This window comes from Centroberyx gerrardi, chromosome 13 (assembly GCF_048128805.1).
Source record: "Centroberyx gerrardi isolate f3 chromosome 13, fCenGer3.hap1.cur.20231027, whole genome shotgun sequence".
In the NCBI taxonomy this organism is placed as follows: Eukaryota; Metazoa; Chordata; class Actinopteri; order Beryciformes; family Berycidae; genus Centroberyx; species Centroberyx gerrardi.
Genome location: NC_136009.1, coordinates 20,299,591 through 20,320,396, shown reverse-complemented (window position 1 = coordinate 20,320,396; position 20,806 = coordinate 20,299,591). Strand labels below are relative to the sequence as shown.

The 20,806-nt window shown below is 40.5% G+C and overlaps 3 protein-coding genes across 3 annotated transcripts in view; all 3 read right to left on the bottom strand.

The window, feature by feature from the left end:
• atp6v1h (ATPase H+ transporting V1 subunit H) overlaps nt 1-12,424 on the bottom strand; it is a 290,066-nt gene extending 277,642 nt beyond the window's left edge. The window contains exon 1 of the mRNA XM_071918235.1: nt 12,413-12,424. The gene's annotated coding sequence lies outside the window, so the exon portion shown is untranslated. The remainder of the gene's footprint in view (nt 1-12,412) is intronic.
• LOC139926492 (protein THEM6-like) overlaps nt 1-20,806 on the bottom strand; it is a 231,065-nt gene that overhangs the window by 185,046 nt on the left and 25,213 nt on the right. The gene's annotated exons all lie outside the window — the stretch shown is intronic.
• On the bottom strand, nt 1,050-19,691 carry ghrhra (growth hormone releasing hormone receptor a). Its single transcript, XM_071918242.2, has 13 exons — nt 19,605-19,691; nt 18,493-18,601; nt 12,449-12,556; nt 9,529-9,629; nt 8,722-8,819; nt 7,901-8,033; nt 6,390-6,543; nt 5,412-5,472; nt 5,184-5,253; nt 4,855-4,949; nt 2,668-2,797; nt 2,302-2,343; nt 1,050-1,202 (listed from the first exon to the last, which is right to left on the bottom strand). The coding sequence occupies exons 1-13, from the start codon at nt 19,689-19,691 to the stop codon at nt 1,050-1,052; spliced, it is 1,341 nt and encodes a 446-aa protein (XP_071774343.2).

The following is a 20,806-nucleotide window of genomic DNA, read 5'->3' as shown; positions in this document are numbered from 1 at the left end:
AAACAAACTTATGAATATTCACAAATACTGTATTTCAAAGACGCCTCATCAAAGGCGACAGACAGCTCCTCAAAATATAAAGTCTTCTGTGACACGACATGCCGATGTATGGCAGCTTGAGACAGACACACACACAGACAAACACACACACACACACACACACACACACACAGAGAGAGCCTGAAATACACTCTCTGGTCCCTCTGGATCTTGCTTCTAACACTCCGCCTGCTCGGGCCTACAATAATATTACAAGTACAACACAGGCTAAAATTAAATTACATATTAACTCAGTGACTAATGTAAACTGATTAATTTTCGAAAGTAACATTTTCCCTCTAGCAGCAAGTTAATTGCTCCACAATAATCCATAAGCACACTCACAACAGCAGTGACTTCAGGACCTGGACAGCATTGGCCCCAATCAGTCCTGCCCAAATTTGGCCTAGAACTGTCCCGTGAACTGGAGCGGATGTGTAACTGGTTCTGTTCAGTGCGGTCCAGCTCAGATCAATTAGTCAAGCCCAGTCAGCATAACAAAGCCAAGGACAAACATGCAATGTTTCCTCAGCTGTCTCTATGTTATCCCTCAACATTTTGCCCTTTTTAAAACCAAACAGGCAGTTATTGATCAGTCCAAACTGTGAGCTCAGCCATGTGAAAGCACCCTCACTGTGGTCTGGTATTTTCACAATGGTACGACAGCATTCTTCCATATCAACCACCAACGTTCCTCTACTTTTGGGGCTTTTTTGGCAGCAGCTCTAATATGACAGGGAAACCTCTGTGATTAAGATCAGAAGTGTGTGCTAAACCCTCCTCAGTCGTATCCACGCTGCCGCTGACTTTGATACATTACATCCTGACATTTTCCCAACTTTTCCTCAATCACCCGCCAATGTTCCTCGTGGTTTTATGTTTGAACAGAGGAGGGTGTTGGATTCATGTCAGCGACAATCAGGGCTGCCTCTGACATTTATATAATTCCGCTTGACATTCTCACAACGTTCTCATTGTCACAACCTTCCTGTCATGGATGGTCTTTAAAATCAAACTGAAGAGATGTTGCTGGTGGAAGGAGGCCTCCGGGACGCTCCGCGGGCCAGAACTGTGATCTGAGTGACAGTGATGCTTCGCTTGGCTGGGGTGAGGTGATTCTGGGTGTGACACCTCCACAGCCACCTCCGCAGCTCTGTTTGGACCTGCCGACATGTGTGTGCATGCACACACACACACACACATGCATACACAGAGAAAAGACAACGAGACAACAAACAGTCTTATCAATCAAACTGCAGTGAGACTACCAAAAGTCTGGCTGCGACTAGTTTGTAGGATACGAATTTTAGAGGACGTCACTCACACTGCTACCAATACTGTTAAGCACAGAATACAGCCATGCTTTATACTGTTACGGGCAATGTCATTAAGGAGTTAAGGACTGGAGTTTTACTTATACAAACATTGCTTGGAGGCAGAGCTGCCATGGAGGCGGAAATAATCTTATTGGTTGACAACCTCAATGGGACAACAGTTTTTCTGGCTAAGTAAAAAAGGCCCAGTGAAAAAGGCAAGAGGTAAGAGAGGAGGAATATGGAGCATAGTGTCTTTGCTACTAACTGAAAACATGCAATCCAGACATATAAAGTTATAGGGTAGCTAGTTGGCTAACTGACCCAGCAAACAAGCCCCTGCAGGGCCACTGTGAGGTTTTTGTGGGCAGTGTGGGCTGGGGAAAACCGTCTCTAATCCCTCAAGGGCCCACTGTGGTTTTGCCCATGCGGGGCCCACAGTCTTTTCCCACCTATGGGCCCCGTATGGGTTTTTTGTGGGCTGCCCACACTTGGGCAAGCCGTGCAGCTTTGGGCCTGGTGTGGGCTGCCCACTAGGGCCCCAAACGTTGCCCACACATGGCCACCATTTCATGGCTGATATGGGCCCAATTTTCAGCCCACAGTGGCCCCACATGGGCCCCAAAAGGGCTTGTTTGCTGGGACCTTCCAAGTTCAAACTAGCCATACAAGCTATAGCGATCTAGGTAAGCCAGTTAGTTCGACTGCTGACCTTCAAAGATCATGAATGCCATGGTCGTGAATGAATTTTTTATTTATGTTTTGACCAGAGTTCTGTCTTTGTCATTCAAGTTTGCCAGTTAGCGCTCTGAAAAACTGTCTCTTTGGCTCCATCCATTGATATTTAACTCAACCAATACAATTATTTCTGCCTCCAGAGCAGCTCTGCCTCTCGGAAATGTTTAACTTTTGGTATGACTAAAACTCCCATCTGCTGCATAACACCTACCTCTCCGTTCATGAAACAGTAAAGCAGTGCCACCACAAAACCCTGCAACATAAGAGACTTTGTTGTAACAGTTTTGAAATCAGGACAGTATCCACTCTTCCTGACCCCAACTTCATTTAGTCTTCATGTAAGTTGATATTCATCAAAATCATTCTAGTATTTTCTTAACTTTCTTATTCTACTTCCTAAGCAAAAATTTAAGGATTCTTGAAAACAAAGTTCTCAAATTTGTTCTTAAATTGTTTCTCAACTTTAAGGTAACCTTCCACTTCTCTTAAAATGTGTGCAGTGAAAGGGTATTAATTTATGCACACATTTTAGACAAACACATTTTAGAGCATAATATCCCTCTCTAATGTGTCGTACCTGAAAGGAACCCAGTCCCAACTCAATGTAGAGTCTGGCTGCTACCCCAGTGTTCTCAGGCAGAAAGGCAAACACAGTGTAATGCATCCCAAACAGAGGGATGAGGAACAGGGTGGATTTAGCCAGCCTCCTGATGAGGGAGAGAGCAGGAGAGAAAGGGGAGGGGGGGGTTAGAGACACACAGAGGAAGGAAGAGAGACAGAGAGAGAAGGAAGGAAGGAAGGAAAGAGGAAAAGATGAAAAAAGAAGAAAAAACAAGACACTAGCAAACAGTTCGTCACCCATGATGCCTGCACCCCTTGGGTCTATATGTAAGATGCATCATCCCTCCAAGTTTCATCAAAATCAGACCGGTGTAGCAGTTATGGCCTTTAAAGTTTGAAATTTTGACCTTTAACTATAGCACCTCCATCAGGCCAATCAGTGAATTTGAATGCCGGGCCGAGATGCATAAGCACTCAAAATTTTGTTAAAATCTGACCAGTGGTGTCTGAGATATATCATGCAAATGTTGACCTTTGATTATAGCACCCCCATTTCACCAATCAGTGTTAATTTTTTAAACACTGGAACACAGTGTCAAGATGCATCATCCCTCCAAGTTTCACCAAAATATCAGACCAGTGGCGTCTGAAATAACACCTGAGATATCTGGTTTGATGAACAGACAGACGGACGGATGGAAACACAGCCTGATCCATAGTAATAGTGACAAACTCTTCTAGTCACACTGAAACGAACATCTATTTTTGAAGTGACACTATCAGTAACACACAATACAACAATATCCTCTTAACTCTGCACAGTGTCCTTCCAACCTCCAACTCCCGTGATCTAACATGATCAGTGTATGGGTCTCCTTCAGAAATCATTACATCACAACTTTATCTCACTGCAGGGTGCCACTAATTACCATTTTTGTCTAATTGTGCTTCCCTCCTCTCATGCCATGAGTTCAACCGTGGAGATGGTAAAACGAGCTGGGCACAAATTAATATGATAATGTAACAGTTTATTTTGGGGATCAGAGGCCGTTGCCCTTGGTGGATCACGGGTCACTAAACAGCAGCTGATCAAACCCCATCAGAGACTTCTGTGTGCTGCTGTGATGAAAACTTCATATGCATAATTGTGTTCCCTGATGAGTTTATCAGATTCAAAGCTTGTATCTCAATCTAGCTCTCAGTCGTGTCACTTTGGATACGCTTAGTATCGCCCACATGCTGGTGAACACTGAAACAGAGGATGTCATTTTAGTCATATGAATAATCGAAATAACTGAAATACACATTGATCTGAAATAACTGTACATCGTAGTGTCAAGTGCGATAAGATTGAAGGATCTGATTAAAAATAAAACAAGTAAGCGTATTTTGAGGCGTTTAATAGGATTGCGTTTCTCTTTTGTCACACCTGGGATTTCAAACTAGTTGTGCCTTTGTGTGAACATCACATGATCTGTCTGAATCTGATTGCAGTTTGTGAGACTGAGATGAAGCGTTAGATCGTGTGAAATAGTCGCTGAATTGGCGGAACAATCCTGTCATGCAGCACATTGGAGGAGACGTCTATTTTTGGTACCCGGCCGCTATTTTTATATGCTCTCATTCCCAAATTAATTCAGTCGAGTTGGAATATACACCGACCAAGCCCTGCTCAGAGTAGGAAGAGTTCATTCAGGTAAAGTAGGATTTCTCTGTTCCCAAATGTGGATTCGCATATGCAGCATTTTTCTTCTGTTAAATTACAGTTAAGAGCTCTGATTTGTCTAGGGGTTTGGTCATTTCACTTTCAATTAAGTCATTGTTAAGAAACTGCAATCCATGTCCTGCCATAGAATAGTCATTCTCACTCAGCAGTTTTGTATTAAACTCTTAACAAACAAACTGTAAACAAACTGTAATCTATTTCCTAGTGATGGATTATTCATTATCAATCATTCCATAATAAATTAAAATTACAATCCTCTTAATTTTTCAATAAATGCCGGAGATAATCCACTTTCTGACTTCTGAGTGAACTGAAGGTAAACAAAACCCAACCTCAGGTCTCTGAAAATCATCTTACTAAGACTTTAAGGATTTATCCCATTGACTTACAATGGAGCAGCGACATGGGCGCTTTGCTCTTTTTGGAACACAAAGGTCATAGTCCCAGTTCAGTTTGTTCTCCTAATTAACGACTTACATAAAGTGTCCGGTGTCATTGTTCCTCCCCATGGCTGGAGACTTGAGTTTCTGCACCAGAATCCGTATCACATTGATGAAAATAACTATGTTGACCTGGTAGGGGCAGATGCACGCACAAACAACCAAAGCATGCAATCACACACACACACACACACAAAACACACAAAAGACCAACATTTTAATACCAACTAAGCCATTTAATCCCCCTCTAACCCTACCCTAACAACCCAAACTTTTTAATATGTATTAAAGTGCAAGGCATTTATGAATAAAACACGCTTGATAATTAGGCGAGGCAGAGTTACTCTCCCTCTGGGTTTTACTCACCAGCAGCGAGGCTGTTATGGGTCCTTTAATAATCCACCAAATACCAACATTGTCTGTGTCATCCCAGCAACTGCAATTAAAGCCAGATGAAATTCAATTCAAGATTAAAATTAAATGGCATTAAAGTCACAGATACCAACACTGGATGAAGGTCTCTCAACCATTGCTGTTTAAAAATGCACTGACATGTCATCTTAGCAGTGAAATATATCATGTTGTATGTCGTACCCTCTGTCATCATAGAAGTATCTGGTCAAAACCCACAGTATGAGAACTGTTGACGGGAGACCTGGAATGGAAAAGCAGAAGTTAACTATTCATGCTCTGTGTATTCAGCAGTAGGTATTATTCATTCAGAATCACTTTATTTGTCAAGTAAAATAAATGTAAAGGATGTTTTTCGTGGTGATACCGGTGCTGAGACAGTTCCACAACTCCCATTAGACGTAAGCACATACTGTCACACATGGTTCGGGGGCAACAGGGCCACAAATTTAGCACAAAGGCACAATGCAGGACATAGAATAGTGACTATACAAATCACTCTACACAAAGAGTGTTATATCACTATGTGGATTTGTAGGGGGTTGCAGCTGTAGGTGAGAATCCAGCAGTGCAATGGAGCAACATATTGTACCATGAGACAGTAGTATGAGTAGGATAGATATGCATGCAGTAATTTCATACGATTTATAGTATTTCATGCTCAAACAAAACATTTTAACCCTGAAGCGACCAATACATTTTGCCTCAATCAATTCACAAACGTATGTAGAGTATACATATTTCTATTACTAGTCTATTACAGCATACTTAGTAATCTCTAAAAACAAAGACTTCCATACTTTAGTCATAGCTTGGACTACAAAAAAGGAAACATTGTCCAGATTAGTAGTAAATGTTGATTTACCATGACATTAATGCTGTAATTAGTGCAATATTGTTCAGTTCAAAATTTTAACATTTAAACAAGAAGTTGAAGTGAAAGTTACTAGTGAAAAAATCAATCAATCAAAAAATCAATCAATTCAAAAACAGATTTAGAACAATGTCATTATATGTGGGAAAAAAAACAATATATATAAGAAGTTTTGGAAGGATCCAACAAATTACTTTGAAGTAATAATAAATTTAATCCGACCGCTGCATGTCGGTCACTTGAGAGTTAATCTGTCATCGTCCTCACTCTTCTGTCACCCAACTCACCCCATCCAATCAGGATGTACCACCAGAAGTACTTCCTCTGAGAGACAAAGGTGAGGGCCAGCAGGGTCTGCAGGTACATGCCCTCCACCAGCAGCCAGAAGTAATTGGCCAGGATGCTGAACTGGAAGAAAGCTACTGCCGCCTTACATGCCGCCTAGACAGGACACAACAAAGCAAAGCTCCGACACATCAGACACAGCCAGGAGGCTTCACGATGTAATAAATACTGTATGTGTTGTTATTGTAAAAGGACTGGCAGACTAATATGGTTCGGGTGGGGGCAGTAATGGCTGTTAGATCCTCAGAAGACTTGCTAAGCCTTCTTACTCATGTAATGGGAGTGGGGGTAGGAGTAGGGAGATCATACTGTAGTTTACTATTTTTATTTTATTCAGGCAACACATCAAAGGCATGGTCAATATACTGAACATATTCTTATATATCTAATTCTGTTATGCATCTATGCGTCATCATGACACTTAAACTACTCTTGTATTCAAAGCATGCAGCACACATGTTGCAAAAATATATATTTGATGTGAAGAGAAAAGTGGAAATTTGGGTTTATAATATAAAATGTATAATATAGAATAATGTTAAAATAGCTTAATATTACTTAAACATACCCGCCAAAAATAGAGAAACTTTTTTTTTTCTCACTGCAGCTATACAAAGGGATAAAGCCTGTTCATTCTGTTTTTATCCCTTCTTGTTGGGGATTAAACACATTCTGTGTGTTGGTTAGATTTAGGTGTTTCCATCGAGCGCTCTAGTCCTTTTTCAGTGTTTTTGTTATCTTTTCTATTGTTCTGATACTCTGCCACACGCAGTACAATTCAACCTGGCACAGCAAAGACTTCAAATCTTAGGCCATTATTTTACATTTTTCCTAAAATTGCAAAATCCTAGAATGAAATGTCCCGTTGTCCAAAAGATGCGCTGACACACCATTCTGCCAAGAAACTGCATTAGAAGAGCTTTCCTTGTGGGATTGCTTGGTTGATCGTGATTATATAATCCAACAGAGAGGGGTTTTTTTCTTCACACAAACATAACTTGGTCTGTTTTCATCATACCGTGAAATATTGTTTGGAAACAGTCACTACGTGGCTGTCAGGCCTGGGGAAAATCTGAGATAAAACTCCAACTGAGATAAAACTCAACCTGAGATAAAACAAACATCTCAAGCACTTGAACTAACTGAAGTACGCTCAGTTTACCTCACAGACATTTCATGCACAGCATCAAAAGAGGAAACATCCCAGCTACGTTTATGTTAATCAATCACAAATCAAGCACGTCTATTTTTTTTTCCCCAGTATTTGAAATATGTTATAATGACGCTTTTGAAAATAGCATTGATTTATCTTTTTGTCTACTTATGGGGAAGACAGATGGCATAAAATCCCAACCTTGGTCACATGTCATCCCCTCTTTCGCTCCTCAGTCCTGTCTCTTTCCACTGTTACTCATTGACAGAGCAGAAATGTAATGCTAACAGCAGTGCTCACCGTGGACATGGAGCAGTGGTCCAGTGTCTCATCAGCAAACAGCACCGTGTCTTTGATGAAGACAGCGCTGGCCCTCAGGACGAAGGAGGAGAACAGGTTGATGTGGATGTAGTTCCTGGTGCAGTGGAACTTTCTGGCAGGAGCAGACAGGAGGGAAAGGAGGATGAATGTGCAGACACACACACACACACACACACACACACACACACGCACACGCACACACACTACCGTCATCATCATAATTAGCCTCCTACTGTAACTATCATCCAACTTCACCTGCAAATTAAGTGTCATAATGAGGTTACCATGTAATTGACTTGCTTGTCTTACAAATTAACACCATGCATCCAATTAACAACTTCTTAGGTTTCTATTAATTCTCCTGAATACATAGTAAGATTAACATATGCTTCATAAATCAGTATTCTAAAAAAAAACAGGCAGAAGTGGAAGATACTGAAAGACAATAAACAATTACATGAATTTGCGTGTGTAAGATTATTCATTAACCTCCTACTGTATGTATAAGTGCTGCAAAGGTTTTATAGAGGCTCCATTGATACGCACAGTCCATCATGGTATGTGTGGGGTACAGCTAACTGGATAGTGTAGCTAAAAGCCTTTCTTTATGAGTGTTAGCATTATAAAGATACTGTAATTTAGTATAATTTCAGTTGACAGCTGAGACAGTCAAATATGTCTCCAAAGTAGTTTTTCACATTTTGTTCACCATCACTCCTCCTTGGTGTTTTTCCCTTTTATCGCCCTCTCTTTGTGTGTATCTATAAGGCCTGTGGCAACACACATTATCCAGGTCTTACCTGAAGGCTGTGAACACCGCTATAGCCGTTATAAGGGAGATGAGAGAGGTGGCATAGCCCACAGTGTAAACCTGTCTGAATGTGGAGAGGTAAGTTGTCTGGAGGGAGAGACAGACAGAGATGAAGGAAGGAACAGAGGGAGGGAGAGAGAGAGATGCTGTTGAGGAAACTGTGATAATGTCAGAGGCACCAGTGGGAAATGTCACATACAGACTAAATTGTTGGATCTGAGTGGGAGTCTGTACAGCTCTTGGTACATGGACGCTTTCATGTGCAAATGTGTGAATGATCAGTAAAAGAAAAAACATTACTTTGGAAGTGGGAAATCGATAAAGAGCTCAATACAGTATGCAAATGTGTATAGTTTTGGACAACACATATTTGTGTCACTTTTCATGTTACGGTAAATATTAAAACAACATATAGATTTGTATTCTGAAATTTGTATTTGGAAATACTATATTTCCACTTCGGGAAAAAAAAAATCAATGCCTTTAAAAGTAACATAATTTGCTGTATCAAACAATTTGTAAAAGTGTGTGTGTCACCTTTTCCAAATGGTTTATATCAGAAGTAGTAACAAAAGTAACACAAATGTTGGTTGTCCTGCACTAAACACACAAATAAGCCTTAACTGAAAAGGAAGCAACAGAAACCAAATATGATTATAATGTTAGAGAGAGAGAAAAAGCAAGAGAGAGAGAGAGAGAGAGAGAGAGAGAGAGAGAGAGAGAGAGAAAGAGAGAGATCATATGAATACGCTTAACTGATTGGCATGGTTGCAGCCACATGGCATTAAGCCTGTACCTCAGATTCAGGCTCATTGTCGTCATTGAAAACACAGGCCTCTTCGTAGGGGGGATACATGTCTGTCCAGCCGTCCACTGTGCAGTTCCTGTAAACATATCCTGGTGTGGGAGTGGACACCAGTGGTGAAATTCAATTCAGCTTCATTTAATTCAATCCAGTGTGAAGATGTACACAATGTTTTTTAAAAGCCTCTCCTTCCCAATCTATGAATAAATGAATGGCAATGAATGTTTTATCTTTCATAGATATGTAAATTTCTTTAGCAACTTTTCACTTGTACTAATTGCGCACATATCTTTATGTCTTTATCTCTGCACTTATTTATAATGCTCTGTGACATTAACATAAAGACGAGTCCTCTGTTGATGGGTTTTAATGCACAAGGCATGGCTGGCAAGCAGTAAAACTCTTAAAAAAAAAAAAAGTTTAAAGTTAAAAGTATTGGACTTTATCTGAATAAATCTGTTTCTCTATCTGCTGGATACACTGTGGCCAAAACCTTCAGCCCTGCAAGATTGTACAAATAATTTTAGGCATATTAATAGATGTAATTGGTCCAGAATGGGAAGACGCTGCAACCTTTTGTCTCTCAGGGTTTTAGAAAAGTAATTCACAGACAGATAAAGTTGTTCCCATTGTGTCTTATGAGTATTATCATAATAGTTTGTCACGGCATTTGACCATCGTTGCTATCGGATGAAAACCTTGTATTTCCATTAAGGATGCTTTTTAGGATTTAAGTAGAAGAGTTTCATGGTAAAATTGATTAGAAGGAAACCTCAGCCAATAAGTGAAACTTCCAAAAAAAAAACTTCTTTTCCATCTACATGACAATGTTTTTCATCTAGCATCCTATCTAAGCAAGTTGTTTTGTATGTGGTGGATCTTCAATACGATTTCAAGTATAAAAGAAAAGAATACCCAGATTAGAGTTATGAGGTTTTATCTGTTTTTTCCCCCCCCACACTATATGAGTTGACATATTCTACATTATATAGCTGCATTGTTATGGAGATTTGTCATTTCTGTGCGCCTGAATATTAGAACTAGAAAAATGTGTAAACACCTTGATGCACTGCCATTTTTTTCTGTGCATCAGTGTTTTGTGTTTTCAGCCAGCAAATATTTGTTGCTTTCGTGTGCTTGTCCAAGTCTGTATTGACATTCACTCCTGGTTCGCATCCATTTGGAAACAGTAGGTGAAGAGAGTCAGCCGTCAACCGGGTCTGTCCGTGCTTTGCTCTGTTCGTGCGTGTGTGTGTGTGTGTGTGTGTGTGTGTGTGGGTTTGTGCATGCAAGTTTGAGCAAGTGCGTGCATCTAAATGTGTATGCCACAGATAGAGCATGCAGGCATCAGCTGGATGTTTGAACACTGAGACACAGCGATACGCGGCTGTGGGTTTTCTCTACTCTCTTTGAGCTGAGCAAACGGGAACCAGCAGAGTTCAGCTGCAGCCAACTGCACACTCTCCTGTATTTGTGGAAAGGAGAGACTGTGATCTGTTTGGGTGACCTGAAATTCAGTTCATAATGACCCACAGTTTCTATCAAAGTTAGGAAGAAAGCAGATCATTCTTTAATGATCCTAACCACCACAGACAACTGGGCACAAACAATGCAACTTTATTTAATCACAATGTCCTACAATGTCCTACCATCCTGCAATAGGGCAGCAGTTGCAACCCTGAGGATAAGTGGCAAGAAAATGGATGGATGGATGGACAAATTCTTATACCATATCATGTTACAGCAAGTTACAATCCATCCAAAAATTGAACATCCCTCCACAATCCGCATCCAAATGCAGAGACTGGCATGGCTAGCAGCTGTAACAGCCGATAAGGAAGAAGCAGCTGTTCTGTGCAGGGAATAAGTTGTGCTTATCTCTCATATTTTTTTTTTATTTCTGTGGCTTCACTGTCAGATCAAACACTTCAATAACGACAGTCTGCTCGCGCCAACTTGCCTATGGATTATTACAGCCACAACACATTTGAAATAAAGTCATCCCTACTCAGCCCTTCCTACGCACGTACTATAGTGTACCGATACCCTACACATTCAAACACACAAGCACACACACACACACCATGGACCCCTCCTGTTTTCTAATAACGTGATACTTATTTAGAGCTCAATATGGAACCAGATTATTCTCAAAGGCTGTCCTTCCCTTATAAATATGCATGATTACGTAATAATTTATTCAAAAATTACTATGGGACTCATCTGACACAGTAAAATCTACTTATTAATGAGTCAATAAACAAATATCAAATTGTAAATATTTGCTCTAAGTGATTGCTTCCCAAAGGATATTATGTAAGCTCTTTTCATTACTCAGATGTTAACTAAATACCAGGAAGTTAATTGAAATTGCCCAAAAAAAAGGGGGATTCTCTCCCTTGATACCACAACAGAAAAATGGGAGATAATTTGGAATGCAAACATTATATGAAACCTCTATCATTGATTCTGAGTTATTCCACTAGTCCTACTTTCACCCAAAGGGGCTACGACTGTGTGCTTTTAACTTAAAAATGTCTCTCACTTGGTGTCATCAGAGAGAGTGTGTGAGTGTTCGCTTGTGACGTACGAACCCATGCCAACGGATTCCGCTTGAGCTACCAACAGTATGTGCTGCCAGGAATCAGGAAATCTCCCAGAGCATATATGTTGTTGCCAACAAACATATGTGAATAATTCATACAGTGGTGGTTATTACCGATGTCCCTCCACCACTCTGAATCTATCCTGAACTGCAGGATTACCCAAGTAATTATTCTTAAGGATGAAGCAACAGGAGTCCAGCAAAGCATGTAAACAGTGCGACTGACTATATTCTGATGCATAGATGGATGGGAATCAAGTACATTTTTATCAGTGTTTGCTCACATGGGCTGATATGGAAACCAACCTTGATTGCTGGAGAAATGCTGGAAGACTTCGGAGCAGGATACGTTGACCACCTGGCCAACTTCAGCTCTCAGCCAACATCGGATCTCATCCCACTCTGTTTTACAACCTACAAAAACAGATAGTGGGGAGGGGGGGCATGTTAGTCAATCACTCAATCAATCAATCTTTACATCATATCATCAATTTGTTTATTTCAAGTTCTTGTGATCATTTCTTGTGATTTGTTTTTTCTTTTCAACTTTAATCCCTGTCAAATTCATGTTACCTGCCAGTCTTGTCTCACTGACTCCTGCTGTAACTACATGGTGTGGAAGTTGCTGCAAAAACAGTTGTTTTTTTCTGTACACGGATTGGAGTAAAAGCTTTTGCTTAATGGCACACCTGCCAGGTCTTTCCATCTCATGTCCTAGATCCTCCAGATACCAGATAAAACCTGGGATTAGTTGGATAATGGCCTCTTTCACCTGTCAGTCAAGGCATGGTCCAGGAGACACGTTGAGACGTTAACAGCACTGAATAAATGGATGGACAGAGCAACTTGACTCTGACTCATATTAATTATAGTGATAAACTAACATAATGCACAGCGAATTCTCTGGACAAGGCTTGGATGACATCCAGCTGCGAGTTGCACCGCAATTATCTTCAGCCATTTCTATTCACATTGGGTGAATGTCAACAGTGCAAAGAACAAAGCAATGCAAGGAGTTTTTCTTTTGCCCCCTAAGACTTAAGTGAGACCAACATCTCAAACACATTTTCTGCTGGAAATCCCTCCTCTCAGGGGAAAAGTTTAAATTCTTCAGGCATTACAAGTTTCAAGGAACATAAAAATGTTTCTGAGGGCCTGGAATGATCTCTGCCTCGCAGCCAAAACACAGTTTGCCTGCATGTCAAATTAAGATAGAGTGGTGATGCAAATTTTGGGCTGAGGCTGTCATTCGTTTTCTCCAATTCATCCATCCGTACATTTCTTCAATTGGCCTATGGCAAAAGGGAGCTGTGGTGTGATCAAAATATGTTAGGGACAGGCCAGTGGACAGGAAATTACTTGTAATGTCACTATATAATTCAGTTTTGGTTTTCTTACAGTCACCAAACTTTAGTCTCAAAGTTCTTTCAGTGTTATTTACATGTCACTGTTCTACGGTAAGTGTAATAGAGCTTTTTACATTTCTGTTGTATGAACAAAAGCAAATAATGAATTTGTGAGAGCTCAGAAGTATTATCCCTTCCATGCATAATTGAAATGTAATTTTTCTTGAAATCTTGAGAGGCTTTTCTGGCTTCATATTAAATTTTCATTATCAACTCTTAGCTTTTTTTGTTTAATTGTTCGAATGTATTGTCAAATGTATTATGTATGTGTTAATTCATATTACAATTGTACCTCTTCTCACTACCTGTCCTTTAAAAATGAACAAATTAGAAATAAAAAAAAAGATTTTGTGCACAGTGATTTGCGCTATGGTTCATATGAGCCATCCACTGTGGTTCCTGACATTAATTTAAGGCAGCGACAGTGGCTGCAATCTGTCTAGTGCAATATCCAATCTCTCTCCTCGCCCTATTCCATTTGTACAAAGCCAGCATATCTAATGCATTATCCAATCTTTCTCCTATGTTTTCCTATTTCCTTTAAAACCAGCCACTTGTGTCCATTGGGGTGGTGTGAGAGAAAATTGCGTCACCCCCAGTGTAACACGCTGAAACGATAGTGGGGCAGGAGTGTGGAATTATTCAGCTGAGGAACAGAGAGTTGTCGGGGGGAAGATTCAAATCAACAGCTACTCTGTTGGGGATTCGGTATGGGCAGAGGAATTGTTTTCATATGTCCTTTTGAGGCGTCCGTCATCTCAGAGTGCCCTCTCAACAACAGATGTGTAGTGAGCAGGGGCGTAGCTAGGAATTATGGGCCCTATGCACAGCAAGTGATTCTGGGCCCCCCGCCACTTTCTCCACACCACCATTTTTCCATCTATGACAAACATCTACCAGTCAAAAATTTGGACACACCTGATTGAATTTTTCATTCTCTTAAAGCCATTTTGATCTAAAGGCGTATGCTTAAATGCTTGAAATTTGTTTCTTAGACAAATATAAATAGTGAAGTTGATGCCTATGTATGAATTTCTTTCCAAAGCCTTTGCCTTTCCATCAAGGCAAAGGGCGGCTACTTTAAAGAATCTAAAATATAAGATAGTTTTGATTTGTTTAACACTTTTTTGGTCACTGCATAATTCCATTTGTGTTATTTCATAGTTTTGATGTCTTCACTATTATTCTAAAATGTGAAAAATAAAGAATAATGCGTGTGTCCAAACTTTTGACTAGTGTATGTCTACCCATCCAGACCTCAAACACACCTCCACACATTCATTTACTGATTACTATAATTATTGGAGACATCACTAATTGAAATTGTGTCTTTTGGGAACTGCCCTTAAAAGCACTATTCGGTGCCATAACCATACTTTCAAAACTATTTCCCTGTTCAAAATCTGTCTAGGGAGGACAATTTTGTTTTAGTCTGTACAAGAAAAATCGAGCCAACTTTGATTCCTGCTTGCTCCAGTTTGTCTCGGATAACACAACAGTTGTTGTACCACATTTCTGAGACAGTTTTATTTGTTTGGGTTTACAGATTAAAACCAAACCCTGCTTCAAAACCAGAGCAGTGTGAAATAAAAGTATCAAATATTCATTGCCCCGATTCCCCCCATTACGGCACCCCAGGAGGATGGTGGAGGATATGTTTGGTGGGGGTGAGGATTGGGAGTCTTTGTAGTGAGTGAGTGAGTGAGTGAGTGAACGAGTGAACGAATGAACGAGTGAAGAAGTGAACAAACATGGTGAGTGTAAGCCAGACCCCCAATTGTTTCACTAAATCTACTTCCATCATATGGTTTAATGTATGCATTGTATCCGAACAATAGAAGCTTATGAGTACTGTATATCTACATTGTTTTCTTTAGGCTGTTTGTTGGCTCGCTGTGACATATTGGATTGCTTGTTGGAAGTGCAAATGACAGTCTCACTGTCTGTCAAATGCTGGTACAATATTCCCTTATGGGAATTCCCGCTCCTTGATACTTAAATTCAGATGCCTGGATTTGAGTCATACAAAAACTCAGAATGATGAAACAACTGTGATGTTATGAAAAGATTTCATTTTTAGCTCTTGAGATTAGAGGAGCTATAGAAAGAGGCACAATTATATGATCTGTGTTCAAAGAGACATTTGTCCTCATTCATCCACGCAACAAAAGGCACAATGAGTGCTAGCTTCTCAGAGAAAACCATGAATTATGGAAATACCTACACTGTTTTATTAGGACTGACGTCTTTGTGTTCGGGCTGAATCAAGGGGGAAATCTTCTGGGATAAACTATAATGTCACATTCCCTGGTGTGTCTAACTGCCATGGTCCACAACTAACAATCATGTCAAGAGGTTGATGATTAGTTTAAACTTTTTTCTTTCATATCAACGAAAAAGTTTTTCTCTCCCATTGAGCAAGGCTCTATTCTTAGACCTTTATTAGCAGACAGCTCTAGAGGGAGCTATACACTCGGCCATGAGAGTGTCACCTCATTTAGGATTAACAATGACTTTTAGAATTACTTTGGAGATCAGGCAGTGACTGCCTCCGGAGCATCGCTGGAGGAGGATTTGGATGATGCCCTCATCTATTCTAAACTTAGCAGAATGGAGTCTGTTGTTTTTTCAGTGTGATTTAAAGTGATAAGTGGTATACAGTAGGAAAGCCATGAGGAACATTGGATAGCGGCACTCCAAAAATCCAGAAAACGGCAAGACTTGGTCTAAGTTTACCATTTTTTTATTTTGGCTTTCAGATTTTGGAGCCAATATCGGCCCAATATATCTAACCCTAGGATAGATCCGATCTCTTGGCCCTACCACAGAGAGTTTGCCACTGACGACTGTGTGCTCATTTAGAAAGCATTATTTAAAAAAAACTCTGCATGACTACATGTCACCTGCACAGTCGGCGTCACACTGATGGACGTACAAACACACGTAGGCCTACATCGACAGTGAAATGCAACAGCAGACATTTATCTGCGTAATGAGCGGCGGATCGGAACTTTGTGCCAAAGCATTGTGTCGGGTTCAGCGTTCGAAGTCATCATGGGTAATTAAGATCAAATTAGTCTGGAAATGTTAAAGTTCATCAGTCTCACTGAGGGGAGCTGCCAGACTGTTCTCATTCTGGGGCAGTTTGTGATGAAGTGAGGATGAGCAGCGGCGGTGACACAGGCCATTAGGGAGACATGCAGCACAGCCCTATAGGCGACGTCAAGTTCATTAGTATCTAATGGAGTGAACCACAGAGAGGAAGGACAAGCCGGTGAACCCGCACAGGAGGAAGAGCAGGTGTCAGTGTGGGTGAGATCAGTGTTTTAGGTGACATGTGATGACATGTATTCACTGTGTCCATGAACACTACACATTCCTGCACAATCTCTGTCCAGCTGTTGAAATTCAACTGTGGCTACTGTAATCATCTATATAGTAGAAACTGTATATTTGACTGAAAGTAGGTGAGGTGCAGGGGGGGTGATATCGCCTGAGATGGGATTTAGAATATGTTTTGGACTGTGGAAACAGTATGTAGAGGTTCTTAGGCTGGGCGGTGTTCCCCTTTAATGTCATATAATTGTGCCACTGTCTTTGTGCCCTATGTCTATGTCCCTATTGGTCTTGTTTCAGTAACTTGTGTCAGAATATCTGCAATGTCTTATGAAAAACCATCAACTCTTATATAGGTGTTCGTTGTTATGTTTATATTTTCCAAAAACAATAAAAAAAACAATATATATATATATACATATAAAAGAAACTGTATATTGTATTGGATTGTGTGTCTTGTCTCTTGCAATGTACATTGAGTCTGTTATTATCTGTTTACTTTGTTGCATTTACAGGCCAATTCCTAAATGTATCTGGTACCTTTTAGTCAAACTGATTCTGACGCTCAGTCTGATGTTCGGGCCTCTGTGTGCGTTCAAACCCCGGCTTATGCTGTGCTGTGCCATCTTTCTCCATTTCCGCCCCTGTCTCTCCCAGTAGGCTGCCATGCTCTCTCATAATAAAGTAATAGAATAACATAGGTTGGCAGACTGCCTGCTCTCCTTTATAGCAGAAAATGATCAATGCTTGTCTGAAAGAATGACTCCATCTCTCTACCAGTGTGCACACAAAATGACAAGAGCGTGCACGCACACACACACACACACCTACACCTACACACACACACACACACACACACACACATACACACACACACACACACACTACACCACACACACTAGAAGTGATTCTAATGCTTTAGCTCTCATGGATCTTTTTGGATAGCCCAGTTTTAGACCAAGCAGTAGGCTAAATACAGTACTACATATTCAAATAATACATAAACAGCTGTAAATATCAAACATATATGTACCAGAGAAGTCCATATACAGGTTAATGCTTTATTTTTTGTCACATAGGCGGACTCCAGAAGATGTAGACCTCTAAACTTTCACTTTTAAACCCTATGTAGCCTTTAGCCAATACATCAATAACCATTTAGACGTCTAATCGACATAAAATTGTTTAGTGGGACAATTATGCATCCACCATCAGAGACATATGTTTTGGCTGCTAAATCTCTAGTATAAGATCCTACCACTTACAGAAACAAGGTTTTTTCTGAATGATTCAATTCTAAGCCTTTCTCAGTTTCCATCATCTGTTGTCTAACTTTCATCTCTTGATGTTTGCCTTTGTGAACGTGTTTTACTCCTCATCCCTTCTCAACACTCTTCTCCTCTTCCGTTTTTAGTTTAGCTTACATTTCTGTCTATTAAAAACCTCTCGCCTTTCTCTTCCTGTGCGTCAGGGTTTTTCCTCAGTTCTCTTTTCCTTAATGTGTGTGTGTGTGCGCGCGTGTTTGTGTATGTGTAAATACCTACACCGTAAACCAGAACTTAAAATAATAACTATCGTGCACAACAAAGCACCATAATTTGGACCTACCGGAGCGGCCGGTCTGGTTTTGCGCCTCACTCCTCCTCGTCTCACTGCAAATCTCCCGCGCCCTCAGGTGCAGGGAGATGATGGCGCAGTCTGGATGAATTGCTTCTGCCTGCAAATGTGCGACAAGTTATCTAAGGCAGACAGACACATGCACCAGAAGCCCTTCGTTTGGAAGAGTTTCGCGTGAATGGGTGCAGTGATGGTGAAAAATGCAGGGATGTTGGGTTAAAAAAATACGAGGAAAAGTCTTTATAAAAAGGAAGTTTACAAGTAGAGAACATTTATTGTCATTCACCCATAAGTATTTAAGTAAGACCTTTGTCTAATTTACATTTCCCCTTATGGTCATAAAAACATCTTAGAAACTGCCAAAAATTCTAATTGTTGGGGAAGCCTGGTCGCTGTATGCCTCTTTGAGTTTGCTGAGGTTGAAGTCTTGTGCCAATAATAATTTTCCAATCAAAATCAATTCTTATCAGCACACATCTACGGCAAATTCAAAGTTCAAACGTCGTAAATGGAAAAAGCAACATCTGGACCAGTCAGAACCTTTTGTGAATTCTCACCGATCCATTTCCCAATTGATTTCATCTTTGATTCGACCATACGGGTGGTGAAGGCACGCAGAGCTACGATAAGCACTAATTAGTGTCAGCAGCTTAATGAGGACATTTGCACTCTGTGATTCTGCACAAGGAACCCAAGTGTGTGTGTGTGTGTGTGTGTGTGTGTGTGTGTGTGTGTGTGTGTGTGTGTGTGTGTGTGTGTGTGAGAGGAGAGAGAGAGAGAGAGAGAGAGAGAGAGAGAGAGAGAGAGACAAGGGAAGACAGAGAGAGATGATAATAGCTTGTTATAAAAAAAAATGTCAGGCTAATTTTAAGTGGGTTATTTCACAATTAGTATGTTTTGGATACGTAAAATGCAGCAGCAGAGACCAACTTTTTGATAATGTATGATTGCGCACTTTCAGTTGCTTTTAATAAATCCATGCATGGGACAGACCTACATTCTAATAGATGGCCCAGATAGGAGGCCTACTATTTCTTATCACTTTACAGTGAGAAATTCATCAGAAATTACCAAAAAGTACAAGAAGCCTACATGACACTCACCATAGGCCTATTCCACAGATTCAGGTAAAAGATGAAGAGTATGAATTTTTGGTTTCGTCCTGGCAGTCCCACACGAAACAATTCCATTTTCTTATCTTTCTTTATATCCCTGCTCGGATGATGGAAGAGCAAATCCAGTTCTTTGTTCCTCTGTGCCTTTTAAACACTGACTTCTTTACTGCCTCGGTGTGAAATGTATCCCGCCGACCTGAAATAGATGAATCCCCATTCTCCCTGCGAGCTGCAAACTTGCAGGAGCCGAGCTGTCGCGCATCTCTCTCTCTCTCTCTCTCTCTCTCTCTCTCTCTCTCTCTCTCTCTCTCTCTCTCTCTCTCTCTCTCTCTCTCTCTCTCTCACTCTCTCTCCATCAGAGTAGAGCAAAAGCAGGTGAATGAATCTTTTCATTCAGAGAAATGGGAGTGAAACCGCCAATAGCCTAATTTCAAGTCACAAACCTTAATTTCCAAATTTGCTCATAGGACAATGGCTAATTATTTGACCAGGACTTACGTTGTCCATTATGTGCACCCTGGTTTTAAGATGAAATAGTGAGTTTAACAATATCATGTAAGCAGTTCTATGGAACGAAATCAGAACTGTCCATGGTGCTGATTTAACCACAGATCCCATTTACATTTTAGTTATCAATGCAGAGTACTTACAATGAGTTCAACAGTATAACAAGCCTAAATACTGGATCACCAAAAATGCAAGAAAGCAAAAATATAAGTGTAAGGTCAGTAGCTATTTCATTAGGCTTTAAGCTACTACTGTGGCCATAGTATGTCAGAGTGATTTGCTGTCCAGGGTTTGATCCACAGAGTCTGTTCCCCCCCAAAGCTGAAATGAAACATACGCCCTTGCTCGGCAGTTTCCAGGTGTGAATGTGTGAAACTGTTTGAATGTGGAGCAGGGCAGCGCTGAAAAAAGAGCATGAGTGCTCAGCAAAACCCTTTCCTAAAGCTGATGTGCCCAATTACTCCACTGGAGCTACTAAGTAGGTAACACTTCATTTTGCAGGACATTTACATGTTATGCATTCAACTGATGCTCTGCTCAAACAGTAGAAGACTGTGTGCTGGGCAGCATCCAGGGGAGAATGTCTCTAACTGTAATGTGAAGCACAGCAATCATGGAAAACCATGTGTCCCTGGATAAATAAAGGTATAAGATATGGCTTGCTATCATGGTTTCATGGTTTC

Coding starts and splice junctions, on each gene's coding strand:
- ghrhra (XM_071918242.2), bottom strand. CDS start 19,691: ATGGAATTGTTTCGTGTGGGACTGCCAGGACGAAACCAAAAATTCATA. Junction 9,630..12,448: donor GCATTTCTCCAGCAATCAAG/GTTGGTTTCCAT, acceptor CTCCCACACCAG/GATATGTTTACAGGAACTGC. Junction 1,203..2,301: donor ACTGTTTCATGAACGGAGAG/GTAGGTGTTATG, acceptor ACATGTCGGCAG/GTCCAAACAGAGCTGCGGAG.